Below are 24,345 nucleotides of genomic sequence, written 5' to 3' on the forward strand. Positions count from 1 at the left end.
AAAAATGCCAATGTCACATGGCACGTTAGTTTTCTAACAATGGATTGATGGAGATCATTTTTTTTCCTCTTTAAAAAGGGTTGGCCGAAACGAACTAACCCTATAGGTTTCCACGAAATTATGTCGGCATATCTATAGGCTATATAGTCATACAGAAGTGCAACTACGACTCCCAGCCTTTAATGATGATTTTACAGTTCGTATAGTCATGCGAATTGTTAAAAACTATCTTTTAAGACGACGTTCTCTTTATAAAATATAGGTAAAGATAAAAAATTTAGTCTCAAAATTTCTTTTTTTACCCTTTGTATTTACAATATGATTATTGTATTGGAACGTTTATTGAAAAATCCAACCCCATGTATCATCTTTTCCTTATTGAACAAAAACAAACTTACTTAGAAATAAAAGTGCGAGCTATTCATAATTAACCAACTGATCCTTTAATTATAGGTATAAATGTTGCAAAAAGTTAAAAATTGGGATCTAATTTTTAAAATCGCAAAAATTCAGGTGTTGAATGGTGTTTAACTTTAACCCTAAATTTTATTCGAATAAAAGTCAAATTCAAAATATTCAAATTTAACAACAAACGACATTTTAAATTCCCCAACTCATTATTCAAGAGAGCTCGAACTTGTTCACTAAGCTATTAATTTTGAAAAAGTAGAATTTTTATATTATATAATATTAATTTATCTATATATTGTAATAAATAAATTTTCAATTTTTTAAATATATCAATAATTATATTCATAAAAACTCCAACACGTATATTATGAGGAACATAATTTCAACATATTTTATTTGAGTTATATCGTTTAACAAACGATCGTTCATAAATGACTCATTTAATAAACATATCAAGTCAAACTTGAGTTTAATCAGACCCCAACTTGTCGAGTAGTCTAATTCATTTACAACCCTACCAAAATTATAGCATGAATGGATGGCGGATATTGAAATGAAACAACACACGAAGGTAAGGTCTCATCAACCAAAAGACAAAAATCCTATTAATTCAGAGGCAACGGCTTAAAACAAAAGGTCCGGGAGCCACAATCAACACACATGATATTAAACAACAAAAACATCCAATGTCTTCTAACCAAACATGAACAGCTGCTTAGCTCCAGTACAAACTAAAGCATTACATTTACCAGAATTGGGTTCCCATACTTCCCAAGTCTTCCCTCCACCGAGGATGCCAAAAACTGAAAAGTATCACCTAGAACCACGAACATACCTCCTTTCTGGGCTAGGAGAGTAAGGAAGTGACCTGGACCTCTCCCTCCTTGACCTTCCACCATGGGGCGAGTATCTTGGAGAATAATCGCGACCCCTCGAAATGGTGAGCGCCTTGGAGATCTTCGATAGTCATCACGTCCACGATATCTACCACGATCACCACCACCACCACGATGACCTGTTGCCAATGCAATAATTGAATTGAAGTGAATAAGTAAATCAATCTTTATGCTTCACAGAGAGAGAGAGAGAGAGAGAGAGAGAGAGAGAGTAAATTCATGTTTACAAATCAAATACATATATACAACTTACCAAAGTCTCTAGTACTTTTGAGCCCAAGATAATGTCCTGGTGTAGGAGTTCTTGCTCGTTTTCTCCGAGACTGAAAGGCAAATAGATATCCTCAATTCCTTTGAAGTTTCATCTTACAAATTAGCCTTCACCAAATCATGCAGGCATCATTCACATAAAATAGAAATTACACCAGGAGACATTTCTACATATTGTTGCCACTTAAAAAAAGATTTTTTTTAACTGTTTAAAATATTTAAAAACTGGCTAAGAAAGAAAGAAAGAATAGGACATCCAGGTATACATGACTAGTCTCCATGAAGTGAATGCCAGGTATGAAATACCATAAAAGCCTGATTAGAAAGATGTTGATAATGTCCGTTGATTAGTTGAGAGTTGAAATTGAATGCTGAGGTTGTATAGTTGTTGGGCAATATAGTTGCTATGTTAAGTTGATCAGACGCATTTGATAAGCTGTTTAAGCTTGCCACTGATTAAGCTAAAGTTGACATGGATGAACTCATCCTCTTTGATTGATTGCTGCCAACATAGCTGACGCAATTTGTTCTGAATATAGCCAGAAAACCTCCAGGTCAAGAAAGAGAACTAATCAAATTGTTAGTGTTCTACCACTAAATGAACAATCAAATTACCTTCTCAACAGTAATATATCGACCTTCAAGAACTGATTGGTTAAGATATTTCACACAACGGTTGGCATCCTCAACAGTTTCCATTGTAACAAAAGCAAAACCCCGAGAGACACGTGTCCGAGGCTCCATCACAAGAAAACAGGATGCTACCTGAAGAAGATTGGAGGAAAAGTAAGTATCAACAGAATGAATGGAAGATTACTTTAGGGCCATGGCTGGTACCATAACAAGCAGATGTAGAAAATAGATTGAGAAATCAACTACTCAAGAAAAGAAAAAAGCGTAAGAAAAAAATGAATGGGAACTGCAATAAACTTTAGTACAATTTAGGAACTAACCTTTCCCTCCTTAGAGAAGTGCTCTTCAAGATCCCTCTCTGTGACCCTTTGGCTGAGGCCAGTTACATAAAGCGTATCTCCAGGGTTTACAGGCTCAGCCCTGCCACATATTTCAAAATATTAGACCATAGACTTTAAAACAATAGCCTTCTGTGCAACTAGAATTGAACAAAAATATCAGGACTTCTGGACCAACCTGCCACGACTTCTAGACCTTGATCTAAACCAGAACCACCAGCCAACCATCAAGAAAGAACACAAACAAAAGTATCACAGTCAGAGATAGGAGAAAGTATACATACAAGTGTCACTGATACAACCCTGACATACTAATGAAAGCATAGCTGGAGCAAAAACAAACCTGCCACGACTTCTGGACCGGGATCTGGGCCTTGGCCTAGACCAGGATCTAGATCTGGACCTACTCCTAGGTCTAGACCAGGACCTGGACCTTGATCTGGGTCTAGACCTAGATTGGGACCTGGATCGAGCTCTCAAAGGGGAAGGCGACCGTGAATACCTGATGTATTTAGTTCATAAAATATCAAAACCATGAAAAATGGAATTCAGCAGCTTAAAAAATGTAGGTTTAGCTTAAAAAGAGTATGTCTGTTGGGAAACAAAAATGCACTTATTTCCATGATGCCAGTTCTCATGATGTTATGCACCGCCTATGCCATACAAGCTTCTTTGTATCTGAAACTTATATCAGATATTTCAATTTCCAAGCTCTTCAAATAAAGCCTCCTCTGAGAATCCACAGCCGGTTGAGCATACCATCTCATTCCCTAAATTTTAGTAAAAAATTTTAAATGTTCGACAAAAACCCCCCCTCTCCATCTGGCTGACTATTTTAGGGGAAAATTTTGGGATTTGAACATAGGCTCCTTAAATATGGGAAGTCACTGTTCATCCCCCTAAAGCATTTTTTATAAATATTTTATTCTAACCAATAAAACAAATTCTGCTTCCAATCATCTACACTTCCTCTCATGCTCAAATTTGTTATACTTGAAATTGAAAAAATTGTCACCATTTAGATTATCCAATTTATTTTTTTTTTAAAAAATTAACCATTTCTGAAAATATGATTTTTTTTTTAAATATTTTTGTTTCGAAAGCACTGATTTTGAAAATATTATTGTTTAGAGAGATAAGTAGTTTAAAAAAAATTGTTACAGATGAAAAATCGAAAACATGGGTACAACAAATAATTACATAATTACAAAAATGTGAAAAATAATAAGTTCACTCTTTTCTCGAAAGACAAAAAATGCGTAGTTAAAGATGTACACAGAAATGAGTTGAAAAAATAATAAAGAAAGAATAAAGAGGGATTATTTTAATAGAGAAAGAATAGAGAGTGAGATGTAGGGAGTTTTGGAAAGATGAGTAAAATTTAGGGAAAAAATTGGCGAAAGATGATTTTTAGCTAAAATTTAGGAAAAAAGTTTGCTCATCCGGATGTGAATGCTCAATGACTTCTATTTCAACTCCAAATTGTGTATTTTTCCCATCATTTCACCCATCGCTACATCTTTTAGCCAAACATGTGGAAAGGGCAAATAAAGGACTAAATAGAAGAATCATCTCAAGAAATCTTATGTACTTGATTTCCTTGGTCAATACCGACTATGTGAGCAAACAACATAAATAGACAGTTCATCCGGGCTTCTCAATTTCTTGGAATTTCACGTCACCTTCCAACATCATAAATAAATGTCTTTATAAAAGCAATTTAATCTCATTAGAAGAGAACCTCCTATAAGGAGAAAATATATAATAAGAAAACACTCCTTACAAGGACACCATGTACAAAAAATGAAAATTCGGGTAAAAGTTCTCTTAGGGCTTACCTTCTGCGCGGTGAATCGGCCTGCAACACCAATAAAAAACCGGATATGCTTTAGATACTGTGGCCGGTCAAATAACACCGAAAATGAAATACTCACACATACACACACACGCAACGAGAGGGAGAGAGAGCTTGCCATTTTCGCGTAACGATGGCGAAGCCTAGAGAGGAAGATCGAAGAAATTAGGGTTTTGGGTGACTCGGCTTTCACCCACCGATGAGATGCGAAGTTGCCCACTTACAATCTTTCGGGCTACGAGGATATGAAAATATATAGATTGGAGGAATGATTCGATACGGTCGAGAACATAATATATACAGTGACCAATTATTTTAGGGTAGTAGTATTGTCCCGCCCTCGGTGCAAATTTTATTTTATTTTTTTTCTCCTCTTTTAATAATTTTTAAATATCTTTAAATACTTTTAAAAAATAAAAAAAATCAATATATTGATAGTCACTTTCTTAATCATTAATAAAAAAATCATTTAAAAAAACTAAAAGAATAAAATAAAATATATAAATAGTCAAATTAAAAGACAAACTCAAACGACATAATATTATTTTCCATTATTTTAAGAGAGTGGCCAAGTAGAATCCTATTGGGGTTGAGAATGTAAAATATATATATTCACCTTTTTTTAATATTTTTTAAATCTCTTTAAATAATTTTTAAAAAAATCATAAATTCATTTAAAACACTTCTTTAACAATTAAGTAAAAAAAAATATAAAAAATCAGTTAATTAATTAAGCTTTTCTCATGCTGCATCCTCAGTGGATGTAGAACTTTTCTTATTTTAATGGAAGAAGTTGAACATTCTAATAAATTAAAATTATGACTTCATGTGATACGTTAGATCTAAAATCATCTATTAATATTAATTAAAGAAAACTACTACAATCGCAAAGAGATTTCATAAAAATAAACTCAAAATTAACATGACTTCATGTGATATGTTATATCTATTATTTTATTAGTTTGTAGGTTTACTGTTGTAGAATGTTTTTGTAACTAAAGCATCTTTTTGTTAATTAAAAAAAAATATGATATTTACAGTCATAAATGCGCAAATGCCATGCATTCATTTTGAAAAAAAGGAGTAAATATATAATACACATGTAAAAGTTAATTTTTTTTAATGTAGATCTACTTTTTTTCAAAAAAAGCACGCGACGCTTGTATAACTCATGTTGTATCTAGCATTACTCATTTTAATAAGTCACGCATTGTCGTGCCACATCAAGAAAGCAAAGTGAGTGGTATAAATTAAAAGACATGATAGCATTACTCAAATATAAAATCAAATAATAACAACAAAAAAAAAATGAGGTACATGATTCTTGTATTGATTAAAGTAGGCGTGTGCATAAAAGGCCCTAAACCGATCCATCCGCAAGACCCATTATTGGCCCACTCGACAAAAGCCGGGTTCATCGGGTCAAGTGAAACAACGGGTTCGCTACGTATTATATCGGTCGAAACCGACTGCTGACTGGTAGGCGTCATGAGAAACAATAGACCCACATCAAATTATACAAGAAGTTATACAACATCCTACATGGCATTATTTTTCCTTTTTTTTTTCTTTCTTTTTTCCTCCCACAAGAGATTAACGTTGTAGAACTTCTAGAATTTTCTTCTAACTTCAAACCTGCACGAGAGCTCGTCTATTCCCCCCCCCCCCCAACAAAAAAAACTTCAAACCCAAATCCGGCCAACCGCACGAGAGCTCATCTCGTCTCCCCACAAAAACCTTCAAACCCAAATCAGGCCACTACCGTCCAAACCGGCGTCGTAGTTAAGTCTCTTTTCTCTAGTTGTTCTCTCTCTCTTTCACAAAACCCCTCATTCCGTCATTTTAACATCGACGAAGAAGATGATTTTGAGACATAAAAAAATCGTCCTCTCTCTTCATGGCCATGGACGCCTCAGCTACCAACTGTGGCCTTGTTGGGCTCAAAGATAATGAGTAAATGGTGGACCCCTTTCTGGTTGAGGCTCTCCATAACCCTTATCATTGTCTCACCGATCGGTACTTTTCTTATAATTTAAAATTGTATTTTCTCTGTTGTCCCAAATCTCATCTTGCAAACCCAAATTTGATTTTTATATTTGATCCGGTTTAATGGTGCTGAGTGTTCTATAATTTCTAGATTTTTTATTATCATTTTTACAATTTTTCTAACCTTGAGGTTTATGGGTTTTGGTTGTTTTGATTGGATAGGATTATATTTAGGGATTGGGTCGATGGTAATTTGATCTAGTTATGTTAGGTTTGTGATTTTTCTTATTTGGGTTTGATTTGGGGGTTATCTATTGCTTGGTAGTTGGAAAAATTAGTGCAAAATGATAGAGAATAAGATTGTCAATCTGTTTGTTTATAGTTTTAAGCAAAACTAGTTTGTGGAATTTGAAAGTATATGGAAATAGGTGGTCTATGCGGGTCAGTTCAGTAAAGCTTTGGGTTAACCTTATCTTTTATACTTCTATTGAGTAATTTGTTCAAGACTCACTGCATGATGAGTATATAATGTTGCCTGATATATTTAATACAACCCCTATAAAAAAAAACATTTAATGCAATCAATTATTATGATCAATATAGTGAATGAATGCTGCTAGTATCTCTTAAATGGATTGTGCTTTGTAGCCTTTGTTAAACTGTGACATAATTGAAGTTGATTCTAATTCCGAATATATGGAACTACTTACAAAAAAAAAAAAAAAAATCTGAATGTATGGAACTTGTATTTTAGTTAACTTTCTAAGTTCTAACACTCTGATTGAAGCCATGATATTTCGTTTAACGTTGCTTCACATATTGTGAGTATAAGTGTGGCAGTTATTTAATTTCAGATCTGATGTAGCTCTAGATTTAACTTTGGGCAAAGAAAAAGTAGGTCCTAGATATAAGTCTCATTGGGCCATCATTTCACTTGTAGAGTGATGAATCTATGTTGCTCTTGAATGAGTCGCTACAGATTTATCATGATTTTAAGTTAGCTGAATCTTCTACTGCATTTTGTTTTATCTGTTGTGCTTGTTTGTTATTCTCTTTAAGTGAATTTTGTTGAGACTCTTGATTGTTATTTTCATAGTAATTTATTTTCTTTCTTCCTTTTCTTTTTTTAGTTTAATTTATAAAAATGAAGTTTGTTTCAATTTTACGAATAAAACTTGATATATAGAGGTTTCTAAAGTGTATTGTGCCCTACATTTTAGTTATAAACTGTTTTTTTTTTTAATTCTTTTTCCAGGTAAAATTCAACTCGCAAAGTGCATTGAGATGCTAGAGAAGCTGATTGCAAATAGAAAATGACTTGTAGAAGCTCCTTCCATGAAGCCTCATCAGCCTCAAGCTAAAAAACAAAAGTAGACAATATAAATTGAACCAATCCGATATGAAATAGAATTAAAAGAGAAAGGACCAAAAGTAATGGATATAGAGTAGCACTTTGTGTGTCATGGATTTTTTTTTCCTTATCTTAAATTGTGAGCTATATTCACAATTTTTTTTCCTTATAGAGAAAAGACCAAAAGCAATGGTTATATTTTGAGCTGTATTCACAATTTGAATTGTGTTGTTGTGAGTGTAAGTTACTTTAATTGTGTTGAATAAAGTCCCAACAACATCTGCTTGTAAAGTGTTTTGATTTTAACTTCTGAATTATGCTGTTGAAATTGAACCAGGTGTTAAACTGAGACGTAATTGTGTTAAAATGCTCTTTTTTTTTTTTTTTTTGTCTCTATACAACTGTATCCAACTTTTTGAAAATGTATGTTGGTGTGTAAACCATAATCAATCACGCAACAAACATCTATATCCACAAGAGACAACTGTCCATTTTCACATGTTAGGAATTGTGTTTGGCTACCACAACATCCATTTCTCACTAGTACTCTATTTACACACTAGAAAGATGCTTAAAACCATTAAAGTTGCTTAGAACCATTCAATACTTTTAATAATGAGTTGTAAAAACCAGTAGAGCCAAAAATATGTCAAAAAGTACTTGACTAATCATTAACACCAAAATCATTAAACTTGGTTACAACCGTTCAATAACATTACAAGTGAAAACCAAAAAATACATGTACAAAATACAAAATACAACTTGTACAAAATATATATTTTCCCAACATGGTACACCAACTCCACAATATTTACAACTTACACAAAATACAAGCTCCTCCCCTCCATTACAGCCATGTACAATTCAGTTAATATACTCCAAGTCCCATATTGTCAAACCACAACAAAGTCTCAAAATGACCACAAAATACAAAGTCTTCTACTTCAATCAGTAGTGAGGATAACAATATCATTAAAGCACCAAATCTACATTAAATGTAATTAGATATCAACATCACGTTAACTTCATTTTTATTTGGCTAAAAAATAAATATAAAAAATATATTTAAAAATACTCACGATTCTATATTTACATCTTGCTTGATAGGAAAATAAGGAGTGCACTCATTCACCAGCGAAACTGTGTGAGGTTGTATATATAAAAACACAACAAAAAGAACATGTTAAAATAGAAACACTAAAATATATGTCGAAAAAAATAAATAATACTATTATCGTTGATTGTGCAGTCAATGGAGTACTAAAATCAGGTAGGAGATGAGTTTGGGTCTCATGTTCAGATAATTGAATAGACGTCTAATCACTTATGATGAATAAATGTTAGAAGCAAATGTAAAAACAATTATATAGGTACATATTAAAATAGAAACACTAAAATGTATTGTGAAAAAAAATAAATAATACTGTCATCCTTGATAATGCAATCAATGGAGCACTAAAATCATCAAGCGAGATATGAGTTAGGGTCCTGTGTTCAGATAATTGAGCAGATTTCTGATAACCCATGATGAAAATATTTTAGAGACAAATGTAAAAACAATGGTATACATATGATTTAACCAACACACCAAAGCACATGAGTAACCTTATTTTGTTCACTCTTTCGGGTTTTTTGTCTTTTTCTTATTTTTTCAACGTAGACTATTTTCTCTTTGATGGTGGTCTCCTTTTACTTTTCACCTTGATCGGACTTAGCACCTTATCACTATTGCCCCCTATGGGAGCACTAGGAGGACAATTAGAAGTTGTATTGCCATCACAAATTGTGGCCATCTGTATATATTCTCCACTTATATGTTCTAAATAACACATCAACTTATTATAACCATTCTCGCTACAAGATGCGACTGATGCTATTTCATAAAACTTGTGAACCAATTTATGATATCGGTGTGCCTCAGGATTTTCACAATGCTCATCGTAATTGCTCTTCACAAGTGTATATCTTCGCCGCAAATCTTTCCTCCAACGATCAAGGATATATTTTGAGGGCAATTTATCCTTGTTTAAGTAAGTCAAGACACGCAAAGTATGTCTACATACTATCCATTTGAATTCAAACAATAGACAAGTACATTTTAATTCAACCTCATCCTCATTAAATGTAACCCAAAAATTCGCTCGTTTTATGAATCCATCTCTGATCTTCACCTCATCGACCACATGATAGGTATATAATCCATCTTCTAAGCTAATCAAATCAGCACAACAGTATAAAAATCCTCGAAACTCATCCTAAACTTCTTTGAATTTGGTGTTGGTGTACACTTCTTGCAGTTGCCTCTCAATGGAATAATGACTAATACACGGAAACTGAGTGTTGAATGAACTAAAATCAGCAGCCGCCTCATTCTCAACCTTTCGTCTCAAGGCATTATCATATTGCTCAACAAATTGTTTTAAAATTTACATATCCATCAAAAAAGGCATTTATACTTTCACTTCGCTATGTTGTAGACATACCAGCTCAAAAAAGTGGTTTTAACATAGGCTGGTACCCAAAGATGCCTCTTAGAATATAGCTAAGCCAACCATGCATTATCATGGAGGTCATAAGCCGTGAGTAGTGCTTGCCACTACTCCTCAAATTCATCACAAGTTAAAGAGTCATAGACACACTTTTGTAAACAACTCTTAATAGCTTCATACTCAAAGCATGTCCCAAGTTTTTCTGGCAATTTTTTCATAATATGCCACAAACAGAATCTGTGTTTGGATGTTGGAAAGACCCTTGCAATTGCATTTTGCATTGCCTTATCTTGGTCAGTGATTATTGCATTTGGAGATCGGCCACTCATACAATCTAACCACGCTTCAAACAGCCATTCAAAAGTCTTTGTATCCTCGCTTGATATCAGCCCACATCCGAGTAAAATAGATTGATCGTGATGATTTACTCCCACAAAAGGAGCAAATGGCATCTTGTATGTATTAGTCAAATATGTAGTATCGAATGTTATTACGTCTCCAAAACATTCATAAACAGCCTTACTTCTAGCATCCACCCAAAATACATTTTTTAACCGGTTTTCATTATTAACATCCATCACATAATAAAACCCCTCATTCTTTTTTTGCATTTTGTGAAAATAGTTATGGAGTGCTTCCGCATCTCCCTCCCCAAGCTGAAGTAGCCTTGCCTCACGAAGGTAATTACGACAATCTCTTTCTCCGAAAGACAGATTCTCATAACTCCTTGCATCAACAACAAGAGATTTAAAGTTTTTGCACACGCGTATTCCAGCCATGTCATTTACTTCAAGTTTCCTATTTGTGTGAGAATCTAACTTCTTGTGGCATCGAAAAAACCTTGCTTTACTGGGACTTAAAGAATGAGTGTATTCAAGCACAACGCATGACAAAGTAAATCTTCCATCAGCACATAGAGATGCATTCATCCTAGCCTTGCACCCAAATTTCTCCGTTGGCCTAGGTTTAATAATATTTGAAGATGTGCTTCTTGATATCCCTACCCGCAAACATACAAGAGTGAAGTATTTTAATTTTCCATCATTCCCAGTCCTAGAACTTCTCTTCACCATCCCAAACCCTGCTTGTTTTGCCTATTTCATATAGTATGATCTCACTTCTTCTTCTGAATCAAAACACATTTCAACTTTTGGTTCTTCCACGAGTTCATGCCCATTATTTCTACTATCATTTTCCATAGTATCACCCTCATTATCCGCATGTGAGACACCGGACTCCATTTACTGCAATAATAAAATAATAAATATTTATATTAAAAAAACACTTCACATCTAACTATATGTGATATTAAAAGAAATGGCTAGGTTGTTTTTTTACTAGGTTCACGACAATCAATATATAAATACTCCCTAAAAGTGGTTTTGAAATATATATAATGCAAAAATAAAATTTACCGACATGTAGTGAATAATGAGGTGTAGTGCAACATTTGTTTCATTTGGCGATATCGGGAGAGCAACTTGTGGCGTACGACGTCGGGAGTGGAGCTGCATAGTTATGCATAGGAAGGGGAAGAGAGTTGGGCGTGGAGGGAATGTTTTGAATACCGTACTGGACGCTATATCGGTCAAGGCACTGGAACGAAATATTTCGATACCGGTACCATTTCGGGATAGCGTTTCGGGATAGTCGATATATAAATAAATTATATATATAAATATATATAAAAATTATATTCCAAAATAATAGTCTATATATAAATAAATTATATATAAATACATATATATATATAAATTATAAATAGTCTAGTCTGAATTGGAGGTTAAAAAATAAGCTTGTAGTTTGAAAAAAATGAAAAAAAAAACACAGACCGAAATATAGGCCGGTACAGGCTGAAATTGAGGTCGGTACGAAATGGGTATAGTACCTGTATCGGCCAGACGGCCGGTACGAAAAATATCGGCCGTACCGGCCAGTACGGTACGAAATCTAAAACACTGCGTGGAGGTCACCGTTGGCTTGTGGTGGTGATCGGTGATTTTCGTGGGTCACAGTTTGTGAATTTAGCTTAAGGGAACTAAAGTTGTCCATGCCTAACCCAACTAAAAATAAAGAAAAGAATGTTAATAAAGGAGAGAATGTCGACAACTTCTCTCAGAACAGAGCATGAGAAGCCAATAGCTTATGAAACTCAAAAAAGCACCATCTTAATAAAATCTTAGAACTATTTTTATACCATCAACTAGACTTGAATAAATTACCAATATGTATTTATCTTTGCTTGATACTGTTGAACACATTGGAGCTTCTAAGTTTTTAATGGGATGGCAATGTGCCACAAGTGTTTTAAACTAACTGGTATGATATTTTTTATTGCTTGTTTTCAAAGAAAAAGTCTCCTTACAGCTATTTGTTGGGCCACTAAATAGATTTCATGCATTGGACGCCAAAAGCAAACAAATATTTTGACTTTAACAAACAAACAGAGCAATTTATAAGGAAAAAAAAAACAATTTGTGGAAACAAGCCATGGTGAAAAAGAAAAAAAGCTAACACTTGAAGCTATACCAGAAGGCCGCACGACAGAGTATGAGTACATGGTGTGCTCAACAGAGCTCACACTAAACATCTCCATTGTCCTTATAAAAATTATGCTAAATAAATTCTCTAAAATCAAAGGGAAAAAACACTAGAGAGGGTATGTGTTAGAGTCAAGCACTGCTTGAATCTAGTTCGATAGGGTAAATCTATGATTTTGTTGGGTTAGGATTATGTGATTGTGAGTGTAAATATGATTATTTCCCAGGAAATGGCAAGAAATTTTTTTGGACCCTTGTGCATGTAAAGCAATTATTTTTTTTCCTTTTGAATAGAAGATGGATATGTTGTGGAGTTTGGTTGGGGACTTGGTGGCATGGGGCAGAGTTTATTGAAAGAGAGAACTCTCCACGATGCCGATGTGGACGGTGGTGGCCGAAACAAGGACTTTGTGGAAGAAAAAGAGAACAATGACAGTAAAGAGACTTACCTACGGCAGTACCGATGCAGACGGTGGTGGCCGGATTTACAAAGAGACTTACCTTCGGCATTGGTGTGGATGCAGGTGGTGGCTGGATTTTGGGTTTGAAATCTGGGGCAGAAGACGTGAGGTGAGGTGCAGCGTGTCACACTCAATTTCTGGGGTTTCTTTTTTTGTTAAACATCCCGCCAAGGCCTTGTGGGAGAAAGAAAAAAGAAAAAGAAAAAGTAGTGACACGTAGGATGTTGTATAACTTGTTGATTAATTTGATATGGGTCTATCATTTCTCTTTCTCTTAACTCATAGACCTTGGGGCCTTGGGCGTTGGTTCACTCACTCAAACTTCATCTTTAGATTGCTGTAGTACTGTATATGCAGATGTACTTATCACTCAAATGTCTTTTTGTTTTTAAAAAAGTAATCAAACATCTGCTTTAATGATCACTCAAATGTACTTTAATCCGTAATTTTTTCATTTTTTTGATAAGGTTAAGCAATCATTGTTTGCTTGCCACGTGTACTTTAATATTGGATTTATTTTATTTATTTAATCGGTGCAATTCTCCCCAGCTTGCCGGTTGCAACTCTTATAATTAAGAAGATAATAATATTATAATATTGTTAATTAATTTGAAAATGGGAGTGTTTTCGTCAGTCTCATCAGACCCGTTTACATAACTGACACCATTAATTAAGGCAGTAGTAGCAGCTTGCCAGCGACCCCAAATCATTGTGATCAGAGGGTGGGGAGTAACCTGCGTCAGAACCAAATCGATGGCTACGTGAGCCCGTCCATCAAAAAGTTGACGAACCCCTTAAGGTTACACATATGACCTCGAAATCTTTGAGCCAAAACCTTTGTCTTTTTTTTTTTTTTTTTTTTTTTTTTTAAGATCAGTCGGGTCATACGGGTTCGACCCGTTGTTTTGAATAGTCAGTTCGGATTTGGTTGTAATCCGTACTAGAGATGTCCGGGTCGGGTCGGGCACATATCGGATACTTTGAGCTCGGGTTGCAGCCCTAGATTAAAGCACTGAAATGAAATATTTAGATCCCAACACATTTTCAAGAAAGGCTCATATGTCATCTCATCTCATCATTATAATTTTTATAATTTTTCACATAAAATATAATAAATAATTCAACTTTTTCAAATCCCAAAACAATAATAATATTAAAAAATAATATTCTAACAATATCTTATTTAATTTTTAATTTTTAACTTTTATCACGTCTCAACTCACTATCCAAATCTAACCTTAATAGCATGGCTCATATGTCATATTTATTAATTGTATATGGTCTAGTGTTGTATGTGTCATCTAAGGTGGTAGTATCTAACTCTTAATTTCTATCGTTGTTGAATTTGTATTTATTTTTTGTGATTGGCAGCTAAGAAAATGAAGTAAAGAAAATTCAACAAATTTTATGAAAATGTCTTTTCGAATTGTAACCTCCATTCCAATACGAATATTGAAATTCGGCTGTAATGAGCCGAAACAAGTAGAAATGGTCAGAATTATGATTGAAATGAAATGATTTTCCCACATAGCCGTGCCGGTTACTATCTTGGCACGAAAAAATTGGGCCATTCCAGCCGGAATAAAATGATTTTCAAAACTTTACCTATTATGCGACGCATACCCTATTTAAAGCAAGGGTTAAAAAGTCAGAATCGGGTTCGGAATCGGATAAAGACCGATTCAATGAATAGGGCGATTCATAATAATTTTAAATCGGTTATTTCAGTTATGATAAGAAAAATATTAAAAATCATATATAATGTAATCAACCATTTTATATCATGTACAAAAGAGTATGATATATATATATATATATATATATTAACTAATTTCAATAAAAATATGATATGAATGCATATAGTTTCAATAAATATATAATTTATGTATTTAAATTCAATTGTCCACATTTTTGACAACATTCATCACACATTTTGGAGGGTGGATGAGCCTCATCCAAAAAAGGGACAAGCTATAACAACACATTGGAAAGATTTGAGATGATGATAATGGTGAAAGAAACATATGTCAATTTTGAACCAAGAAAGAAGAAATTTTGTTTTGCTTTCCAAATTGTAAGATTTGTTTTTTAAAAGTTACCAAAACCAACAATTTACCAAACTATCAATTTCTTTCAAGACAGAATTATAAGATCATGTAGTGACTCTTAACTATAAAATTTAATATTACCTAAATACCTTTAACTAAAAAAAATGTTACTCGACAAGGTCCTTTGGATCAGGTGACATAAGACCTAGTCTCCAAATGGGAGAACCAGGTTCGAACCCCCCACCCCCTATATATATATAAGTTACTCACAAGGGTGACCCAGTACCACCTAAATATTCACTAGCAAGGACAATGTGGAAATAGAGAATCAATGAAAATATGGCAAGACAAATGAATCCCAAAACCTTCAACTTTTAGAATCCAAACACTAGTGAGCATATTAGATAAAGATGCAAAGGTGAAAGAGATAATTGATAGTGACACTAAGCATTGGAATACATCTTTGATGAAAGACATGTTCTCTGACTCTGAGGTTGAGATTATTAGTAAGCTTCCCATAAGTCCTTGCAATAGTTTAGACAAGTTAACTTGAAGGTGTACAATAGATGGTAAGTTCTCAATTAAAAGTGCATATCATCTTCAAGGACATATAACGGATAGAAGGAAGGGGCAGTCATCGAGTAATAGTTTCAACTTAGAGATTTGGTCCAAGATTTGGAAGCTCAAGGTGACTGATGTTGTTGAAGTGTTTCTGTGGAGAGCTAGTCATGAGGCTCTTCCAACTAAGCTCAATTCGTTCAAAAGAAAGGTGGTGGATTCTCCAAATTGTCCAATATGTATGGAAAGTCCTGAAAATTTGGCACATGTTGTTTAGAATTGCAGATAAACACAAGATGTTGGGGGCTTTGCTCTAGAAGATTACAGAAGTGCATCATTGAGGAGAAACCTTTCAGGGAAGTTCTTGCTCATCTTTGCTCATACACGAATGAAAAGGAACTTGGAGAGCTAGCAATAACAGCTCAATAGATATGGAAAAGACGAAATACCTGGGTCTTTGAAGGAAAACTTACACCTCCCTGTACACTGGTGAACTAATCAATCCAAGCAATAGGTGTGTACATAAGATACTTTCATCAGATTCTTAAGAGTGCATGAAAAACACTGAGTCTATGACAAATCTCCAATGGACAACAACTCCCTCAAACTACTAGAAAATAAATTGGGATATAACTATTAAAAAAGTTCATTTCAAAGTGGGAATAAGGGTTATAGTAAGGATCTGGGGATTGAAGGGTCATAGCAACATTGAGATCCACTCGGGAGATATATCCTGATGCTCTTTTGGGTGAAACCAGTGCAGTTCTTAAAGCCACTATTTTCTATATTGAGATGGCTTGTAGCAAGTTCTTTTTGAAGTCGATGCATTGACAATGGTTAATGACATGAATAGTTTTGAAGAGAAATGGAATTCAGCGGGGATGATTAGAAGAAATGCCAAGAAACTGCTAGAAAAGGTGAACCATTAGTTTGTAAGGCATGTTCCTAGAATTGTTAATAATGTTGCACGTGTTAGCAAAGAGGGCTCTAGGACTCCCTAAGGAGAGTATTCAATTAGACAATAATCCTCCTTGTATTCATCCTTTGCTCTAAAGACAATCTATAAAGACAATCATTTTCTCGAAAAAAAAAAAAAGAAGCAAGGACAAGTGGCAACCGCCATATTTTTATTTTTTATTGGTATTAAAAACAGTATTAATGGCTTTGCAATATGATGAAAAACAAGATCACTAGCCACATTGTGCTACAAAATTCTCTTGTGCTTTCATACTTTAACCCTTCTTCCACTGATAAAACATCCAAGAGTCAACCATTTTGGAGCCGAACTTTGTGTTTCAAAACTCTTTGTTTTCAGGCAAACAAAAGATATAGTACAAATTTGCTAGCAAATCTTATATTGGACATACAAGGAAACAAGTAGCATTGTTTGCTCCAGTCAATGATATTTTGTTTCCCATCGATAATTCTCAAAGATTTAACCACGCACTTGTGCATGAAAAAAATATTCACAACACTTCAAAACTTCTCATGAAGTTTGAAGTTATATACATGACTCACATTTTTACTTTTATCCCATTAGACTGATGTCACACTATTCATAACATTTAAATATCGATTCATGTTTAATGTCACATTGACATATATAGTAGGATAGATCAATATAAGATATGAGTGTGGTCTATAACATATCTCATCAATTTAACAACCTAAACATCCTTGTAACATGTTAAACCGTTATTCCTTACCAATCATGCATGAATACGACAATGACAGGAGATTATGTTGTTAGATTATTAGGAAGAGTATTGGAATGAGATCCAAGTACCTTTCCACCGACATTTGGGAAATTCTCATGTCCAGACAGGGGGCCGACATTCCGATCGGCATCTACCTGCACAGGATACTTGAGAAGGTGCCTTGTAATGGTGTGAATTCTGCAGTTGTGTATCTCTGCCAATTATCTTCGGCAATCTCATTCACTATCTTGACACATTTGAAACGATTTGGCTCCTTGAAGCATCTATCAATACTTACGAGATGCTCAGACCACAATGGCATTCTATATCCATAGACCTGCATGCACATATATCTCTTAAACCACATTCACTTTTCGGAAAAAAACGAGGTGGGTCTCACTTTTTTTCAAAAGGCTTGCACATCTAGAACTTGCACACTAGCAACTTGTACCTAATATTATTTGTATTTTTAACTTTCATTCACTGGGCCAAATTCCACAATTTTCTCAAGTGTTTCACAAGGAAATTGGTTCTTGTTGAATGTCATTCTCAATACAACAACTCCACTTTTTTTATCATTTTAGATTTTGAACATAAAAGACAATGGCTAGTGCTAATTGAGTAAGAGGTCATATTCTCAACAAGGGTCTAATCTTTGAAAATCTCAAACACCATCTTCATTCTTCCTCACTATCACTAAGTCATTAGCTGAACCAACTAGTAGTTGGCCACCCAAAGAAAGAGACACATCTAATGTGAAGTACATCATTTCACTGTTATCCTTGTTTTCAATAACATTCTAAACTCCAAAATGAAAAAATCATGGAAAAATGAGAAGTCTTAAGTAAGAAACTGTACAGACCTGACCTTGTGGATGCTTCTTCCTTCCAGCCCAAGTGTGATATGGTTGATATGCCCATAGCCAATTTTGTGTCCTTTGAACTGGTCATGGATCTTTGGTTAATATTTGCAGATCCCGCAATTACATATTCGTCATCTACTATCACTTCCTCACCATGTACATAAATCATAAACCGCTTAAACTTGAGTGCATCTGAGACCTAATAAGACATTTTGATTATGGCCAATCCCAAAATAATTTGTCGCAAAGTATAAAAGGAAATTATATTTCAAGAATTTGCAGGGCCTTGAGTGTGGCCAAAATGATCAAACAAAACATCCATTTCCTTTATGTGCTTCTTAAACAAGAGAATGCCATAATTGATACATGTAAAAGAAAAAATAACACAAGGAAAGCTCTTTGTTAACCATCCCCATGGATAACAAAGAGAAGTTTTATGCTAGTAGCATCCAACTGAGAATAGAATTCCAGAGATGCAAAACTACCATAATCTATAAAGTGGATCTAATATCTCAAGTTAAAATCAGAAATGAATGAATTTCTCAATATAAGTTAGGGACTAACTATTTACAATAATCATGATAATTTAGAATAGCATAAGATAAATTTCCTAAAAACAATATTACCTTTTCACCATTATCACTCAAGATTTCCTTAGGAATTTCTTCTCGTTTACCAAGGCAATAGAAATTAAGATAATCTTGAGGATGCGAGTCCACAAGCTGCATTGCTTTTAGTTCCCTTGCAATTATATCATACATCATTTGCATTGTTTGGCTTTACAATGAAAAAATGAATAATATGTTGCTTATCTAGGAAAATATAATAACTTCTGGAATTGGTATCAACATATCAATTTCCAAACCAATGATTTCCAAAGATACAGTTATTGGTCAGTAGCAATGCAATAGAGACAATATTCATCAAGGAACACTTCATTGGCTCTCAATTTTTATTGTCAAAAAGGATGAGAATCTGTAGCTACCTTGTATAGCCCCAAACAAGTTGCAATATCTCTAGTATATACAGGTTAGATATAGATAACCATATTACTTGCCAAAAGAGAATTTCTTGCACAGTTGCAGAAGTTGGATCACCCTCAAGCCATATCGGCATGACAATATACACTGCAAATCTCTCCCCAGCTCTAATTTTATTGGCAATCTTTAATGCCAACTTCATTGGGATTAGATTATTAACTCCTGCTCATACCATGAAAGTAAAAAACTTTAGAAAATCTTCTATCCAGCAAATAAGGAAGATATTTGTAAGGTGCAGTGGAATGGACTGCCATGGAAGCTGGTATAGATATGGGAAGTTGGCATCGAAAGGAAATAAGTGAAGGAAACATTGCGTAGCATCTTGTAGCAGAAATAAACAGCACTTAAGTGAAACGATGCGTATTGATTGTAACAAAAATAACTAACTAGAAGTGCAGATTAGGCTCATTACGACGACGTCTCAATCTTCTTCTTAGTTCTATAAATAACATTGTAATAAGCAGAGTAGGGATCAAACTATCTTTGTAGAAATTCTTCAGTTCTTGTAAGGAGGTTTAGGATTCCTCGAAAACCCTTGGCAAGAATCAATAAGAGTGATTCTTGATTTACGTTCTTATTTGCATGAGTAAGTAAGGTTATTGTATAATTCTTCTGTGTTCCATAGTTCCTTGGTTTGGTACCTTACAATATTTGGTGTGCAGGAAATATAAAGATGGAAAATACAAATCATAGAATGTAAAGCCACAAAGGGAGAATTAGGACTGTCAATATTTGACACAACCTGTGAACTCAATATGAACACGACAAGAAATAATAGGGGTAGAGTCGAGCTTTATTAGACCTAATCAATTTGACATAAATTGATTATTTTAATCGGGTCAATCATTTCTAGATCAACCTGTGTAAGTTGTGGGTTGACCTAACTAACCTGTTTATTTGATACATCATTTACATAATACACAATCTTGTTAGGTATAGTTTCATAATACCCATGGTATAGACTTGTCTCAAGTATTAATGATCCATAAATAACTGTTTAATAATTACTTTGCCTTAAATATTAATGAGACAACAAAAATATCTCATTCATCTGTTATGATAATGGAGTGAGTTCCACGAATTTACAATTGCTAAAAAGTTAAAATCTCTTAATATTTAAGAAAAATTCTATTTATTTAATAATCCTTTGAACTTTGTATTGCAACAAGTTTTACACTAACAATCCTCCAAAATTGGAACTCCCAAGATAGAGCCTTCATCCCAACGTTCTATCATCAATTGTTGCAAGAGGATAATTAAATCCCCTTTTGATCCATACCACCTTCATCAATGAGGACCTCAAGAGCTATGTTTTGTGTTTTCTTTTTTGGGTTTTGTAAATAATTTCTATTTTTAAATTTATAAAGTATATATCTGGCTTATTGTAAATGCTTAATCTTCATTTGAATTTCAAAAAATTTAAATACTTTGGATTTATGATAAATTCTTAATCTTATGGATGTTATTAATACATTAGTGCATACATATGAGCGACGAAAAAAATAATGAAGTGTTTGGTGAAAAAACATATACTAATAATGAAATTGAAGTGGATCAATTGAAAAATGTCTATGGTTCTAAAAAAGATGACAAAAATAATGTTGACTTAACATGAAACCCAGTAAATTGAACTTGGCTGGCACATCAGTTATTCGGGTTGGGTTAGGGTTGACTCATCGATGATCTGGACTCAATTGACCCAACATGAACCTAACTAATATGACATGAATTGCCACCTTTAGGAAGAATAGAGAAAGAACGATCAAGCCTATCCTCGTGTTGGCAAAAATTGATCTCGTTTGGATTCAAAACTCACATCAACTCATCTTATCTCATCATTACAACTTTCTCAAATTTCCACACAGAATATAATAAACAATTCAACTTTTTCAAATCCTAAAATAATAATAATATTCTAATAATATTTTATTCAACTCATCTAAAACTATCTCAACTCATCTTTGAATTCAAACAGAAGTCATTATATAGCAATCCTTATATAAGTTTCAGATTTGGACAAGAAGTCATCAATTTTTTTGTGGATGAAGTAGCATATGGAGTATTTAATGTAGATAAATTGTATGTGTAATCTGGACCAAAAACAATACAGGATTACAGAAGCACTTTCTCAAATATAACATGCTAGGATGCAAAGATAACAAGAACAATGATTTATAATGAATAACCCATAATGTCTTTTAAAAAAAAACTCCATAATGTGGATGTTCTGTAAAAAGAAAAAACATGGCTCCTAGAAATGGAAACAATATTGCATAGACAACTAACTAAAACATTGAGGTGTAGCAAAAGATTGTAATCCTGACCTGCATTTCTATACGATAGCCATGCATATGATGATCCAAGAAAATACTGATTTTCGATATATATGAAATGTTGAGCGGATCTGATTGCCTGGATGTATCCTATTTGAATACTTCTATCTATAACCAAATTTTTTGAACACATAAGGTTCTGCAATAAAAGAATGTCGACTTGAAATTAGGGGATATTGAAAATGATGTGCATCTGATGCTTAGAAAATCTAGGTCTTGTTCATAACAAATAGGCAATGAAAATCTTGCCAATGCAAAGTGGGTTTTCCATATATATAAACCTAAGCCTCAACAATGTAAACAATTCTTGGAAATCCTTTCACTGATCCTGAATCAATGGATCGAAGAATCTGTAAGGGCGAAAGAAACACACTATTGATTGAATGGAACAATTGAAAAAGGGTGAATGTTTCATCCTTCCCTCCACACCCCAAATAAGAAAAGAAAGCAAATTAAGAACATTTTGTTCAGCTTGAAACTTGTAAATCAAACCTGAACATGCCCATTTTCAGGATCATCATCACTGGAAACGCACAACATGGGATCATCTTCTGAAAGGGATGTGATGCCATTCTTAAAAAAAAAATACATGAGGACATAGTATCCAAGAGATGCGTTCGATTTTTATTAAGGCATCATCATGCCAATGGGATACCCTTTTGAGACGCAATCCGAACTCTCTCCATTTTGTTGCTTTCTTCCAACGCTGCTCAAAGTGTATAAGAACATCATATGCAGCAGGCCCGTCAATTTTGCTGTGCAAGTCATGCCAGGGTTGCCTTGGAGCCTTAGTTCCAGCCTACTTATACAAAAAACATGGGAAAGAGTAGAAGGACAATAAGAAAGAAACAATTTCTAAAGCATTAGTGCCAATTGAGCAAGAGATCCATAATAGGAAATCAAGCAATAAATGCAGCCTATGAAATCACATGAATCAAGGGAAAAATTGATTTTACACCTAATGAAGTGTATAGCCTTACTATTGCAACATCTATTTAAGTCAGTCTCGTTTGGATTCGAAACTCATCTCATCTCATCATTACAACTTTATGAAATTCTCATACAAAATATAATAAAAATTTAACTTTTTCAAATCTCAAATCAATAATAATATTAAAAAAATAATATTCTAACAATATTTTATTTAACTTTCATCTAAAACTATCTCATTTCATCTTATCATCTAAACGGAGCGAAGAGTAACCGTTAATGTTATAAAAAAAAATCTGTCTTAAAACTACCTAAACAGGATCAAAGGATGCTATATATCGGAGCAAAATTAAGCGATGCAGGTATAATATAAGAAATAATCTTGGGAGAAGGCACTGTTCGGATGCAGCGATTGTCGTGGGAGGTCTTATCATCCCAAATCAACAATAAAACCCGCACGCCCTCTTCAGAGTTGTACTTGAGCAACTCACCCAGCGTCAAATCACCCCCGCGCGGCAACGCCCTGCTCGGCTCTCGTATCAGCTTCACCTTGTGGTAAACCGACCATCCCATTATGTATATCAAATGGTGTGCCTCCGCAATCGCATGGCAAAGGTCCTCCCAGCACTTCTCCTGCTTGAAAACCCTCCCCTCCTCCAACTCTATTTCCGGCAACAACCCCTCTGGTACGTGCGCGTCTTGGTATAGCGTCGCCGAGCATCCTTTCCTCAGCGGGAAGTAAGTGTGCCGAAAGCCCTTGTGTTCGGGATCGCCAGCGATGCCATGCCAGTACAGCAGTTTTTTCTCGAATGGCGTGAACTTCATTTCGAGGTGGAAAGCAGTGTTTTGCTTCGATGTCTTTCCAAAGGGAGGGTCGATTATTGGGAACCAGCCAGCGATGAGTTCGTCGGAAGCGATCGTCAGAGCTGGGATTTGGACGGTGCCAATGAGTTCGGCGCCGAATACATCGTCTTCCTTGACCTAGAACTTGAGGTGGACGGCCGGGTGCGCCAGTGGGATGTAGAAGCGCTCGTTCCAAACAGGGTTCTTGGAGTTATTAAGGACGCGGGTGCGAGCCAAGGTGGCATGCGGAACCAAGACCTTGACGTAAGGGTCGCTGGAGATTATCTTCCGGCGGTGGTGGATCTTGCGGTCACCACTGCTACCTTCGGATTCGTCAGCTGTGCTGTGAGAGACTTTGATAGTGTCACAGTGTCACAGAGGGTAAGGCAGCAACGGAGATGCTGCGTCACGATGTCCCTGTTGGGCAAGTTTCAGGCCTGGATAATTTTAAGGTTGAGGTCACCGTGGAGCAACTTGAACTCCTGGTCGGAACCGGACTCCAGCATGGCATGGAGACGATGGAGTGCAAATGATGGCTGATGATCAGCAGGCTAGCAAGTGTAATATGAACAAGTTAAAAGAGAAAACGGTGGGAAAGGGAAGGGAGAGAGAAGGGAAAACAAGTAGGAGGATTCAGAGAGAAGTAGTGGCATGGCGACAACATGCATGTGTACGTGGGCTTCTTGCTTGTCGCGGTGAGTTTTGGCCTCGTGGCTCGATCCCATGAGTATCTGCTGTCTTGTTTTATCCGGAAAACTCCGAACTATCATTTTTTCTTTTTCTTTCATCTAGTTTTTACTCTTA

At 34.8% G+C, this 24,345-nt stretch overlaps 1 protein-coding gene and 1 pseudogene across 3 annotated transcripts; both read right to left on the reverse strand.

The window, feature by feature from the left end:
- Window positions 1-990: 990 nt before the first annotated feature.
- On the reverse strand, window positions 991-4,666 carry LOC121263278 (serine/arginine-rich splicing factor SR45a-like). 3 transcript variants are annotated; one of them, XR_005940236.1, is made up of 9 exons: window positions 4,522-4,665; window positions 4,387-4,406; window positions 2,892-3,050; window positions 2,727-2,750; window positions 2,531-2,630; window positions 2,193-2,342; window positions 1,884-2,106; window positions 1,561-1,630; window positions 1,350-1,426 (listed from the first exon to the last, which is right to left on the reverse strand). XR_005940236.1 is itself a non-coding variant. In XM_041166078.1 (8 exons), exons 1-8 carry the CDS (start codon window positions 4,522-4,524, stop codon window positions 1,143-1,145), a joined length of 810 nt encoding a protein of 269 aa, XP_041022012.1. In that variant the 5' UTR covers window positions 4,525-4,664; the 3' UTR covers window positions 991-1,142. The 3 variants fall into 3 exon arrangements, 2 of the variants coding, with proteins under 2 accessions (XP_041022012.1, XP_041022013.1); XM_041166078.1 differs by lacking the exon at window positions 1,884-2,106 and having other exon boundaries at window positions 991-1,426; window positions 4,522-4,664; XM_041166079.1 differs by lacking the exons at window positions 1,884-2,106; window positions 2,727-2,750 and having other exon boundaries at window positions 991-1,426; window positions 4,522-4,666.
- A 12,908-nt stretch (window positions 4,667-17,574) lies between these two features.
- On the reverse strand, window positions 17,575-24,047 carry LOC121262104 (annotated as a pseudogene).
- Between the last annotated feature and the right edge of the window lie 298 nt (window positions 24,048-24,345).

The sequence above is a fragment of the Juglans microcarpa x Juglans regia genome, chromosome 4S (genome assembly GCF_004785595.1).
Source record: "Juglans microcarpa x Juglans regia isolate MS1-56 chromosome 4S, Jm3101_v1.0, whole genome shotgun sequence".
NCBI lineage: Eukaryota > Viridiplantae > Streptophyta > Magnoliopsida > Fagales > Juglandaceae > Juglans > Juglans microcarpa x Juglans regia.